This window comes from Micromys minutus (assembly GCF_963924665.1).
Source record: "Micromys minutus genome assembly, chromosome: 14".
Lineage (NCBI taxonomy): Eukaryota > Metazoa > Chordata > Mammalia > Rodentia > Muridae > Micromys > Micromys minutus.
The window spans coordinates 33429481-33443323 of record NC_137983.1 but is presented as its reverse complement, the minus strand read 5'-3'; the positions used below and the strand labels follow the sequence as shown (position 1 = coordinate 33443323).

At 42.2% G+C, this 13843-nt stretch overlaps 1 protein-coding gene across 2 annotated transcripts; it reads left to right on the top strand.

Annotated features, from left to right (window-relative positions):
* Positions 1 to 443: 443 nt before the first annotated feature.
* On the top strand, positions 444 to 13198 carry TRMT9B (tRNA methyltransferase 9B (putative); the record flags this gene model as incomplete). 2 transcript variants are annotated; one of them, XM_080928547.1, is made up of 3 exons in its annotated part: positions 444 to 597; positions 6579 to 6752; positions 12183 to 13198. In XM_080928547.1, 3 exons carry the CDS (start codon positions 444 to 446, stop codon positions 13196 to 13198), a joined length of 1344 nt encoding a protein of 447 aa, XP_080784673.1. The 2 variants fall into 2 exon arrangements, with proteins under 2 accessions (XP_080784673.1, XP_080784674.1); XM_080928548.1 differs by lacking the exon at positions 6579 to 6752 and having other exon boundaries at positions 447 to 597.
* Between the last annotated feature and the right edge of the window lie 645 nt (positions 13199 to 13843).

The following is a 13843-nucleotide window of genomic DNA, read 5'->3' as shown; positions in this document are numbered from 1 at the left end:
AGGACCCGCCTGCCTAAGTACTTTTACCAAGTGAGCCATCTCTACAACCTCACCATTCTTCTTGTTCAGAATAACAGCCTGTTACAAAATTTAAAAACGTACCTCGAATTAGATAGAATTTTATCCAGATGAAGCCATTTGGTACTAATGCCGGCCACGCATCGAAAATGAAGAACTGATCTGTGCAGAAACTTCCAGGGGTTAACCCGTCCCCAAACCACTGGTTTCTGAAAGTGGACAGACGAACACTACACACTCGTTAAGGTTAGGGTGTTGGTATTGAAGCCCCAGTGGAGGGTTCATTAGAGCCACCGGAACGTACAAAGAGCAGCGTGACTTTTGCAGGTGTAGGATCCACCATCGGGAGGTCTGTGCACCCCACTTAGCTGTGTCTGCTTCATTCTCTTACCTGCACGCCCCGTGTTGGCCCTGCTCTCCCCAGGATGGACCCTGAAGCTGCGAAGCTTGAGAGGCAGCATGTCCACAAGGTATACGAGAGCACGGCCCCCTACGTCAGTGACCTGCAAAACAAAGCGTGGCCACGCGTCCGCCAGTTCCTGCAGGACCAGAAGCCAGGCAGCCTCATCGCTGACATTGGTAACCCCCACTTTTTGTTTTGCCGTGTGTGGCCTCTTGTGTACCCAACTGACACCCACCCTTTTTACTCGTATCTCCTGTTCATTCTGAAAAGAAGCCCGATGTTGTGTTTGTAGCATGGTAGAATCTACAACAGTGGTTCTCAACCTTCCTAATGCTGTGACCCTTTAATCCAGTTCCTCGTGTTGGGGTGACCCCCACAACCATAAAAGTATTTTGTTGCTACTTCATAGCTGTAACTCTGCTACCATTATGAATCGTAATGTAACTATCTGCTAGACAGGGTATCTGATATGTGACCCACGGGGTGAAAACTGCTGCTTTAGGGTATTCACTCGGCAGCAAAAATTCACATCATCAAAGTCACCAAGCAGAAAACATCTCCCAACCTCTCCTCAAAGATCCATGCTGGGCCCTTATGCACATCCTCATCAACACCAACCTGTTACAGATAGACTAGAATAAGGACGGAAACAATGTAACATTAGACATTTTCATTTTAGAGACTTCACATTTGAAAGACATGTTTTGTATTCGTGGCTCATGTCTAGTGGTTCTATGTACTTTTATGAAAGAACAGACTTGTGAGATTATGAACAAAGTCTTACATGCTTCCATTTCTCTGATGGGTCTCTCCCCTTGTATGTAGGCATCATATTGTTAGGGCATGTCTTTAACTGTACCTCTATAATCACTGACTTATCTGGAGAACTTCAGCTCAGCATCTTTCTGAACTGAGAAGTAGTAAACCACACTTAGTTTAAGACTAAGGTTTGAGGGGTGGTTGGATTCTCACTTCCCACTAATTCCACATTCCAGGGATCACAAGCTTGCTGTGCCCAGAAGAACCTAAGTCTACAGTTAACTCACTTTTAGTCTAGGTTGACATCACTCTTAATGCTGACAGGACAAACTGCTGTGTGCACAGCCTATGACAGAGGACATAAGCCATCCAGAGTTTAAGAAGAGGGACTCATCATGCTGAGGGTGGGAGTCCAAAGAGGATCTCTAGCGTGTCAGCTTTTACAACCAAATATGGTTTCCTGGGGTCAGGAATGTGGCTCAGGGGGAGTATTGTGCGCTCTATGTTCAGAGCCATGGGTTCAAATCCCATCAAAAGGCGTCTGATTTTAGAGGATGCAGTGAGCTCAGAGGTCCTACTGTCCACTGCTCATGCAAAGCCCTGGACTTGCATCTGGCTGGGGAGGAAAGGGGCAGTTCACTAAGGGGGCTTGGCTAAGTGTCCAGAGCCAATTGGTGCACTTGGATTTTCTTCCCTGGTAAGACTCTGAGGGCTTCAGCAACTCATCCTGTTGCCTTTTAGTGCACCTGCCAAAATGACCAGGCAAGGGCTGTCAGTGCAGGTTTTAGGGACATGAATAAAGTCTATCATCTAGATAAACAGTGAATGTGGAATGAGCCAGTAGTGTAGAAAGACTGTACTGAAAACTTTGATCCTAAACATTTAGAAACTATAAAGTCTAAAGATCTAAAAGCAAGCAAAGTAGTATCAGCAATGTATCTAATAGAAACCCACATGTGCAATGAAGGTATGCTAATGAAAATTCAAAGATGAACTGTTGGGGTAATAAGGAAATATGCTAATGTGACCCTCACTGTGACCCTGTCCACAACCAGAACAGGAAAGAACAAAATATTTTCCTACTTCACACAATATTTTTGAAAACTAGTGTAAAGCCCCAGATCCTGTAATTTGTGTGTGAACACAGAAAACATGATCCTTAATGAAATAAGTCAGACAAAGAAAGACAAAGGTTACATAATCACAATTAGATGTGAGACCTAAAAGCATTGAATTCACAGGGTCTAGAGAAGTGATTACCAGGAGGTGGAGCAGGGATTGGAAGAAGATGTGAATCGTGAGACACCCGGGTTCAGTTAGTCAAGAGAAACAAATCCAAATGATAAAAAAGATAAAGCAGCCCAAAGCCAAATGCTGAAAGGATATCAATGAATAATTACATGAAGTTGGATAATTCAGATGTGCTTTCAGATATCTTGGCAGATAATCTACATACAGGGATTTCGTTATGGAAGGGTGTCCAATGAAAGAAAGTATTCCTGCATATCAAGTCTCCAGACACTAAGTAACCCATGCTAGGGCCCACCCTTCCGACCAGCTCCTATGCAGTCCTGACCCATTTTGTGTGACACTAAGAGCTTTGTGCCTCTGGATGGATGTGGCTAGATTTCCCTTCACAGTACACAGATGGTTGTACTGAGTACAATCACCAATCCAGTCTTTGATGCCTTCACCATATTACATATTCATCTATGTGGGTTGGCCAGGATTAAACCCTGCATGTATCCCAGCTAATGGTACCATGTTAACACACTATTTTCCCTGTGTCATGGCACCATAAATTACAGGATGAACAATAGTCATTAAATCCCTCGCTACAAATCACTAACTATATCTGTAATAAACACATTTTCGCCCATTTGATTCATCTATGATTCATGCACTTAAACAAATCAGAAAACAGTAACGCTTTTATTGCAAAATGAAGGGTGTGTTTTAAAATAAAATTGAAATTCAAGAAGAAATAATGCGATTCTAACTGGAAACTCTATCACTGTGCTGGATTTAGCCAATAAATAGGAAGGTCAGTTTGGGAGGGAAGAGCTACATTACTAACAAGGCAGGAAATTGAAAGATGGGTACTTTCTCCAGACCCAGGTCTCTTAGCCAGGGGCTGTAGGCACAGAGCTTCTATGGGATCTTTTAAGAAGCCAGCTCTGTAAGGCAGGCACTGAAATAGCCATAATTTTAGGGTGGTCTGTTTTTTCTGATAAATGGCTGTTGCTGTCTGTAGATCAGTGAGTGCACTGGGCTCTATAAATCTAAATACAAGTTTTTAATTAGAAAGCCGTGACTCATCTTCTATTTTAATTTTTTCCCCCTGGGAATAGCTAATTCTGCAGCTAATGGTTAGGATATTGTGGGTAAAGTTTATGGTGCATCTGAATGAAAGCACCACGAAAAATATCACTTTGTATGATTTAACCTAATAAAAATTAAAATCAAGTTGTTGGAATATAGAAAGTGTGTATAGAAAGGGGTTTCCTGACCCCTCTCTCTTTAATACACACCCCCCCTACAGGAAAAAAATGGCTGCTTTTATTTCAGGGTGGAAGAAGACAGAGAAAAACTGCTTCCACGTGCCCTGTTTCACATGGTCCAGAGAAATAATCCATGATAGCTGTGCTTATGGCAAGTCTGTAGCAAGCAGAAATGCAAGGGCAAACAGCACGTGGTAGCTAAACAGAAGAGGCAGGTAGGTGGAAAACATCATCAAGTCAGTTTACAACCTCCAGAAGAGGTTGGGGCGAAAGAATGCCTCACTATATAACCCAGACTGACCTGAGCTGGGCATCCCCTTGACTCAGCTAAGATTACAGGCATCTGTTCCCATATCCTGTGGGAAATTACAAGTGTCACCTCCCATACCATTCTGGAAACCCAAAGGGTAGAGATTCAGGGAACATGCAGACTAACATCAGCTCCTTCCATGATTCCTAAGAAACAGTGCAATGGACTATGTGGCCCGGCAGTTTACCCAGAACGGGCTGCTCCATTTCACGTCTATTGCATGTAGCATGGAAGGGAGCCTGGGGGTTGGAGTTGTTACCAAAGTTGGATTCTTTCTCAGCAAGATTCTGCTCATAATTAACTCCAGAAACACCCGCCCTAACATCACTGAAAATGATATCTTTGCTCACATAATAAGACAAATTCTTTAATAGTCAAGACTCCTCTTGACTTTTATCTGGCTGCTTTCCCAGTTTCAATGGTCGTCTCTCTTTGGCATTAGCTCTCTAATGACCGTTCATTCATTTGATGCAATAAAAGCTAAGAACACCATCTTCATCTGTCCAGCATCGTGTTTGGCCAATGACAGGCTCCTCAACTCTGGACTCAAAAGATGAACTTAAAATGTGCATAATATTTGTCTCTTTTAACAACTAAGTAACATAAAAAAACAAACTCTTAGGTGAGATATTAACAAAGAACAAAATTTTAAATGTAGTTGTCTCTGGTCTGGGGATGTACCTAGGAGGCAGAGCCCTTGCCTAGCATGATGGGGCCCTGGGTTCAAATCTTACTACAAATGGAAAGCAGGGCTTGTCTTCCTACAAACATTAGGAAAATATTCATTTTTGTTATTTTCAGCAAATATTCACCGATCTTGACACAAAAGATTTTGATGAATTAAAGCCATGCTCCGTTAACTTCTGTAGATACTTTTGGAACAGAGTGCAAAAAAAACTAAGAAGAAAGTGTGCATTCAGATACTCTCCAGTGTCTCTTCAGACCTGGGCGTGATTATTAATGAGATTTTTGCAAGGAAACAGGATTGTTATAGACTGAAGCTTGCTTTGGTATCATGAATGCTCAGTAGACATGAGATCACAGGAAGACCTGGCTTGTTGGTAGACATGACTTCCTCTTTATAGGGAAGTCTTCTTCTTGCCAGCATCTGAGGCTCAGAAAGGAGCAACTGCATCCTGTTTGGAGGTTCTGTGCAAAGTGATGTCATTAGAGATGAGCCTGGGAGGACGAGTCAAGAGTACTAGGGAGCTGGGCACCGAAAGAAAAACCCTGAGCCTCTTTGTTATGAGAGGCTTTCTGAATCTCTCCCACCATCTGTCATGATTTATGAGCATGTTCTCACCAGAATCCTTGGAGCTATTTCCTCTTTCTTTTCTCAGAATGTATCTCCCAAGCCAATAAAAGGAGAAATGAATTTCCAAGACACTTATTAAAATAAGGCTATCATCTTTGACACAGCGAGGACTTTAACTCTGAAATGCAGTGTAATTTATACTTTCCCTCTGACTGTCTTCAAATAGCAGATCTTTTTATTCATAAGCATTAGGAGCGGTGGCTGTGAAATCTAAAATGAATATCTAATCTCAGCCATTTATATTGAATAAATAACATTGGGAACCTTTTTTTATTATTACTATTTTATTTTCCACCTCTCCACTGTCACAGCTGGCACTAGGGAACCTTCACTTTTTTTTCCTGCTTCATCATTTTGAAACAGTGGATTATGATGAAGTTATTAAAAAGTGCCCCAGACTTTCTTCTCAGAAGCAGCAAACTCTGCGTTTAACTAGTGACTGATCTTTTTGTGCCCCAGGGAAACCTCTGAGTAAGAAATGCCCACTTCTTCACCCACTTCTAGGAAGGACCTAATTTACATATTTGAGACCAAAGATCTTGATAAGAACCAGATGCAGATACATGTCCCTAGCATGCCAACTTCTTGGAAGACTGCAATGGCAAAACTCACTTGAACCCAGGAGTTCGTCCTAGGCAATACAGAGAGACCGAGTCTCACAAAAGTTTATGGCAGTGTTAGATGATAGAAGGTGGGTGTTTTGTGGCAATTTGGCATCCGTGTTACTCTCTGTCATGCTATAAGATGTGATTGACCTCAGTCTTTGGACTGGGTTCTTGGGCCTCTGCCACTAGGAAATGAGTGTCGCAAATGATCTGGTTTCTTCTTCAGTCACACTCATGTTTTTAAAAGCCACCTTTTATTGTCTAGATTTTTCTATTCGTAGACATGGAAAAGTTGTTAGCACTAATTTATTCAACACGGTCGGAAACTGACTAAGACCCATTGAAGCAGACATTTGACACAGCATGCGCACACAAAGTGAAATGTGTACATCACCAGGAAGACGCCGACTCCTTATGGTCGGCCTCAGTTTCCGGATGCTGGAACTTGTGTTTCCCAGGGACAGGCCAGCTCATGTGATTAGGTTGTGCTGATGTGCTGAACTCCATGGGCAATGCCTCAATAAATAATCTATGCATATGAAACTGTGTGAGTGTTCTCTGAAGTGTTGCATCTTGATCATTTAATATAAAGTTTATCCATTATAGAACACATTAACTTGAGTTGTTCCTGTAAGGACAGCATGTGACATTGGTTCTTCTCTTACAGGTTGTGGAACTGGAAAGTATCTTAAAGTGAATAGCCAAGTACATACTCTGGGCTGTGACTACTGTGGGCCTCTGGTAGAGATTGCCCGGAATAGAGGGTGTGAAGTCATGGTATGTGACAACCTTAATCTTCCCTTTAGGGACCAGGGCTTCGATGCTATCATCTCCATAGGAGGTAAGGCAGCCAGGGCACAATCACACTTTGCATGAAAACCACAGTCAGACAACTCATGCGCCTCAATGTCCTTTCCGTGTAGAGGTCTATGTTATATGTTTTGTCTAAATTTAAAATATGCATACTCTACCTCATGACTTATTTGACTCCTGCCTGATACAGTTATGATATATAAGTGGCTTTAACTTTTGGCTTTCCGAATGTCATTGTGTTATCTTTGATGATTTGTTCCCATGTGTCTCACTACCTGCAGGAAGAGTGTTGGGGCACCTGCTCATGAAAATGTGCTTTGCCCTATTGAGATCAGGTCAGATCCTCCTGACACAAAGGAGATTATTCGGGTGTCATGTTAACAAAAACAGACTACGGCAGTGCCCTTGTTAACAGAAAACTCTAGAACTAATGTATTGAACATCCCCTGAAAATGTATGTCATCCACTGACACTCAAGTTCCTGGAAAAGACAGGCCTTTAGCTGGTCCCAGATTTCATTGTTTCCTAATGTCTTTCTGTTCCTAATTCTAGAAGTTGTTGATGAGTCTAGGGAATTTTCTTTCCTCACATTTCACAAGCCTCCTCAGTAAACTCCATGCCAAAGCAAATGAAACAACAGGAAAGAATATTAGCCAAGGCCATGCCTAAACATACATGGATACGTGAGAATAGCTCATTTTACTCAGTACTCCTTACTAGAAACCCCAAATTAAAGCAATCCTCTGGCCAGACATGTTGATACACACCTTTACTCTCAGCATTTGGGATACAGAAGCAAGTGGATCTCTGGGAGTTGAAGCCAGCCTGGTCTACATAGTAAGTTCTAGGACATCCAAGACTACATAGAAAGACTTTGAAAAGAAAATTTAAAAACTAAAAACAAATGACTCTTCTGATAAGTTCTTTTCAGTGGTAAAATCTTTTGCAAAACAAATAACTTGGTTCAACACATTTTTTTTTTAAATTAGCCTTTTGACAAAACAAACTTTACCAGACTACCAAAACACGGTGATCTTATGGAAGTTGACTACCGTTCATTATAATTAATGATCTCCTCAGATGGGAACTCTACCTTGGAAATGGTCAGGAACAGTGGAAGATGGTTGCCATGGGAACCTCCCTTATGCTGTCTTACTTCTCAGCACTTGAAACTATTAGGTGCCTTTTGGTGTAAGCATTAGTCTGTGTAGGCTGCTCGAACAAAACCTCAAGGGACTCCTGTATTTTAAACAATAGACTTATTCCCTCGAAGAACCAGCCATGCCAGCTCCTTGGGAGATCTTGCAGATGGCTGCCGCCTTCATCACCTTTTACTGATTCCCCATCTGACAGAGGTAGAGGTTGAAGATCAGCCTCTTCATATGACCGCAGTACCACATCGGAGCCTAGTGATTTCCCAAAGGTCCCACTTCCTGCAGACATAGCCTCTGTCATAGTGACACAGATATCAAATGGTTCGTTTTGACCTAAGCAACTCCATGCATGCTGAGCTCCAAATCTTCAGTGGGAAAAATATTTGTATTTAGTCACCTTTCTAAAAAAATAGAAATTAAATAAAGTTTGAGGGAAAAGATGGAGTCTTTGCTCTCATAAACACAAAGCTGTTTATGTTGGTTTTAGAGTCCACAAGGTTCCTGTCTCAGCACTGCACAGCTACCGTGACAGAGTGTGGTGTTGACTACTCATCTGCTTTTGAGAAATGCTCCATGTTCCTGTGTCCTCAGCTTCAAGGTCCCATCCTTCCCTCATAAAAAATGAAGGATGCTACACTCCCATTTGTGTCTGTTCCAAAGCTTATGTTAGAGTTTGTCACAGCTCTCCTGAATTATATAAAGCCTGTTATCACAAGGTATCACAAAGTCTCTAACCAGAGAGCTGGGGGGGAGATTGGCATAGCTTTTTCCAAGAAGATGTGGACCCCAGATAGGACATCTAGTACAGCCATTACACCTAGTACTGCGTGGGAAGATTTATGTATTGCATTTGTGTCTCAAAGGCAACTTGTCACTGAAAGACTCCCACCCAACCAGCTGATAACTCATGAAGAAGTGTCACAATGTTCAGGTAGTTTCACTGAAGAGTCGCCTCTCCCCTAGAAAGTGCTTAGTCTTTGTATAGTCTCTGTGAGCCCAGGGCCATGAGTCTTGTAAATGTTGTGAGCACCAAGTCTTCCTGGAGTCTCACACTGCACCTCTCTTGAATTCTCAATTCAGAGGAAATAGCTGCATGACAGTGAGCTTGGCAGGGTGTCCTCCCAACTCCTCAGTGCTCTTTACCCTGTGGGCTTTAAACTATATCAGGAGGAAACCAGAAGCCCCTCACCTATGCTGAACCTTGGTTCGAGGAATTAAGATCATTTGGAAACATGACCCAAATAGATTTCTATTGCTTATAGTTTACCAGGTCTTTGGCAGCCTGTTACAGTAGCAGAAATGTACTAATACACCCCGTTACTATCTTTTCATTGAAAAGGTCTTGAGATACATGGTGGAACATACCTATAATCTCAGCCCTGTACAGGCTGAGGCAGGAGAATCATGAGTTTAAGGTTAACCTGGAGTACATAAAGAGGTTTTGACTGAAAATAAATTATACAAATAAAAATGTCCCTTTATATTCCCAAACATGCTTTTCAGAGCTCTAGCTATGAGGTAACATGATAAGGTCATTTCCAGTTATATTTCACGTTTAGAATAACATGAGAAGTCTCAGAACTCATTCTTACATTCATATGTATTTATTTCCAATTTTAAATTGCATATCTTGGTATTTCTTGCTTGTCCTGACATGAAGACATATCTTTTTCCCTTTCATTATTTTCTTGCTTTTTGGAGTCTTTTAAAAAACAGAGAGACAACTGTCACACTCTGCTAGGTACCTGCCATGCTTCCCTGGCAGATTCCAAGAAGGAACACTTTTTGCCCTTAGAGCAATTTGGCAGTCTAAATTAATCTAGCAATGTAAACTGGTGTAAATCAAATACTCGCTTCACACCAGGCTCACCAGCACCGTCCTCCAGGGAACATCGGGCAATATCCGGTGACATTTTGGGGGAATCACAAGTGGACAGGTGACTCCCCCACAACAGGAACCGTCTAGACCCAGATGTCAGAGATTTTTGAGCCTGCTTTCTGCCAAACCTGTAAGTTCTGAGTGCTAACTAAGTAAGACCTACGCACTTGGAAAGTTGAAGAGCAGTAAGTCATAAAATATACAATTTGACAGGGTGTTAAAGGAAATCTGCTGTCACCATTTGGTTCTGTAACCCAAAAATTGGATTCAAGTTTTTTTTTTTTTTTTTAGCCTCTCCACCGGAAAATTGCTCTAAGTGCGTATATGGAGTGTATTATGAACTACATATGTGGAAAACTATTTTTACACTTGAGTTGGGATTATGATTCACAAACCTTTTACTTCTTAAATTTTCAGCATAGTTTCTCAGCAGTGACATTTTAAATAAATCTCACTATAGTGACACTCATGGTGCTTCCTAACAGAATGTGTGTGTGTGTGTGTATGTGTGTGTGTATCATATGTATGTGTGTGTATATATACATATATAGCACATTTGACATATGTGAGGATATCTTTCTCCGTAAGCTTCTTTTTCCTCCAAAACATTTGGCTTGGAGCTGGAGAGACAGCTCAACTGTTAAAATCACTCGATAGCCTTTTGGAAGACCTGGGTTCAGTTCCACAGCACAGTTTGGGTAGGTCACATCTGCCTAGCACAGTCCCAGAGCATCCATCGGAGCATCCATCACCCTCTTTGGCCTCCATAGGCATCAGCATACGTGTACTGTTTGCTGACACAGCTACACGTGCATGAATACAATTTAAAAACACTTGCTTTAAAAGTTTGTTACCTACTACCTGATAATACATATTTTAAACACAAGAGTCACTTTTCTATTTTAAATCTAAAAATTAAATTATATTTAAAGTGAATTGTTGTACTTACCAATAAATGAAGTCTTGGTTTTCTATATAATACCCTTTGAAACCCAGTAGAGTCCTGGAATGTTGAAGACCTATTAGTCTGTTACAAAGAGATATTGATTGCATGTAAGCAGTTTTCTGTTTTACTGCATTTCTCCTGTCCCCTCTTTGGGCTTTTCAAGATCAATGCAGTGAATTGTCATGAACCACAGAAACTGCGTTCTGTAGAGCCTTGTGGACACTGAATGGCAGCTCACAACCGTCTGTAACTCCCGTTCCAAGGGGTTCAATCCCCTCCTTTGGCCACTGCACAAATGTGGTCCGTACATATATTTATGCAGGTGAAACACCAACCCTCACACAAATAAAACAGGTGATAGATATGATATGCAGAAAATAATGCAAATTGTATTCTTGAGTGACCTCCCTCTAGATATTTGATGGATAGCTGAGGCAGGTAAACCTCAGAGCTCACTAGTTTCAAATCCTCACTGACAGCTAAGTGATGTGAGCACCAAGCGGACAGGTCCAGCTGCTCTCTGCCCGCACCAGGCACATCAGAGCCACAGTTGCTCAGCTTTGCTTGGAACCAGTCCCCTCCCTGATCGCTGAAGAGGCTCCTGTTTGGAAAGAGAGCTTTCTCTTGGCAAAGTGCTGTGATGAAGGGCCTCCGGGACCTAATAGACTTTCTATGCGTTTGTTTGGTGAGAATCTACCTAATGGCACTGGGGGCACAGCTGAGAGGTACAGTGTCTGTGGTCATGCTCAGTCCCTATTACCTAGTGTGACATAATCATTACTACTGGTAAAATGTACCCATAATAACACATGTACACATAGGGGAAAGATAGATTCTATTCAGGAAATATTCTAATCTACCTTTGACTTTTCAGGGATTAAAAGTAAAACTATAATACGTCTTTCTTAAGCACACACAAATTATTGTATTTTCTTTAGGAAGGGCTAACAGCGCTTGATCTTGTGTTTGTCTGGCTTCTCTTTGCATCATCTAACTAAAAACATATAATATTTATCCTTTTTGTATATCTTGTTTTATTAATATTACTAATACCAGTGGTTTTTGGTATTCATCCTTTGTTTCTATAGCGATAAGTTATTCAGTCAAACAATAAGTTATTTCATAAACGCCAACAGAGAACACTGGCCCACTTAATGTCCCTTTCAGGTTTTAGTAATTCATTGGTTATCTTTGTGATAGCCAGTTCTCAAATCTCACAGGCTTTGGGACTGAAGAGAGCTTGTTCTAGGTTTGTTTCTTTTGGGGTTTTTTTGGGGGGGTGTTTTTATTATAATTGAGGGAACTTTAAACCTACAAAATTTGCTCAAGTCAAAAACTGTGTGTCTCTGAAAGCCAGACCCATGTTGTTTTCCCAGTTTATTGCTATAAAGTTCTCTGTAGGCCAGAGTTTCATCACCAGAATGTATGTGTTTATGCGTGTGATGTATTCACAATGGCATCTATATTTTTCCTTTTTAGTCATACATCATTTTTCTACAAAACAGAGAAGAGTTAGAGCAATAAAGGAAATGGCCAGGGTCCTGGCTCCCGGAGGCCAGTTGATGATTTACGTTTGGGCAATGGAACAGAAGAACCGACACTTTGAGAAACAGGATGTGCTTGTACCGTGGAACAGGGCACTCTGTTCCCGGCTGCTGTCAGAACCGCACCAGTCATGGGGGCATCCGGGTGAGCATCCCATGAGTCAAGGCTACCAGGGCCCTGGTTCCGTGTGCAGCTGCGCAGTGTGTTTTAAGGGCAGATGTGACTCCAAGCGGTCCCATAGCATGGACTATGGGCCTGCGGTGGCCAGAACCTGCTGCGAAGCTATTTCGAAGGAAGGGGAGGAAGAGAATGGATTATATAGCAATTTTGGAAAATCCTTTCGCTCCTGGTTTTTCTCCAGGTCTTTGGATGAATCAACCCTGAGGAAGCAAATTGAGAGAGTCAGGCCCATGAAAATCCCAGAGGGTTGGGCCAATAGCACAGTGTCCCACCAGCCTTCCAGACACCCCAGTTTAGACTTGCATGCCCAGGAGCCATTTTCAACAAAAGGACCTAATTTAGATGAGGTGTTTGAAGACACACCTTCTCAAAGACACTTGGGCTGGTTAGGAACACCCGGCGATTCGGACAATCTCAGCAGACACCTGGGAGGAGAGAGCAGGAGGCAGGAGGAGGGCGAATTTCTGGACATCACCGATACCGAGGACAGTGTGGCTGCAGGTAATGGCAGTGAATCTTCTTCCAGAAAAATATTAAGGAGGGTTTCTGCATTCGACTCCACGGATTCCAACTCAGAAGACCCAAGCTCTGTGGACGGGCGACAGGATGTGGCGGATTCCAAAGCCTTCATGCGTTACTATCACGTGTTTCGGGAAGGTGAGCTGTGCAGCCTGCTACAGGAGAGTGTGTCTGAGCTGCAGGTTCTGAGGTCCGGCAATGACCACGGTAACTGGTGCATCATCGCAGAGAAAAGGAGGACCTGGGATTAACTACATTGCTCAAGGTAGAGGCTACAGTGGTGGCTCACCAACGGGGCTGATGTGGGCAAGAGAATCAGGATACCTGTTTCATCGTCTCCAGATCCAGGTTGGTACTTGAGCACTTTGACCTCATCCTCCAAATTGTTGAGGAAGCACGAAGGCTGGCACGCACTGCATCTGCTGCGGGATCTGCCTGCTCACGTTTCTTTCAAATAAAAGGATCCGAGGACGCAGAAGAAGATGAACTTAAGTACTGGCTTGATCTGTTATTCCTTCCAGAGATGAAATTATTACCATATGTGTATGTCAAGTGTCAGTATTATCTTTTGGTTTTTAAATATTCTGCTGTTAAGTATATCTTTTAAAAGCAGTGGGTTTTTTTTTTTTTTTAATAAATTATGTTGGTTCCCGGGTAGTTACTTAGATCTCTGTGGAAGGTATGAAGGCACCTGTTGCTAGGCATGTTTAAGGTTTGCTGTGGGGATGCCTCAGTTCCAGACTTTGTTGCTAACTACATCAAGCCTTTAGTGTTACCCAGACTTTCTAAATTAGATGAACACATCCTTTGGGATGATCGATGTTGATAATGCTGTCCTCAGCGTTGCTCTGAAGCTTTTTAAAGGCGTCGTTCACAGAGGATTAGTGTTAGAGCAG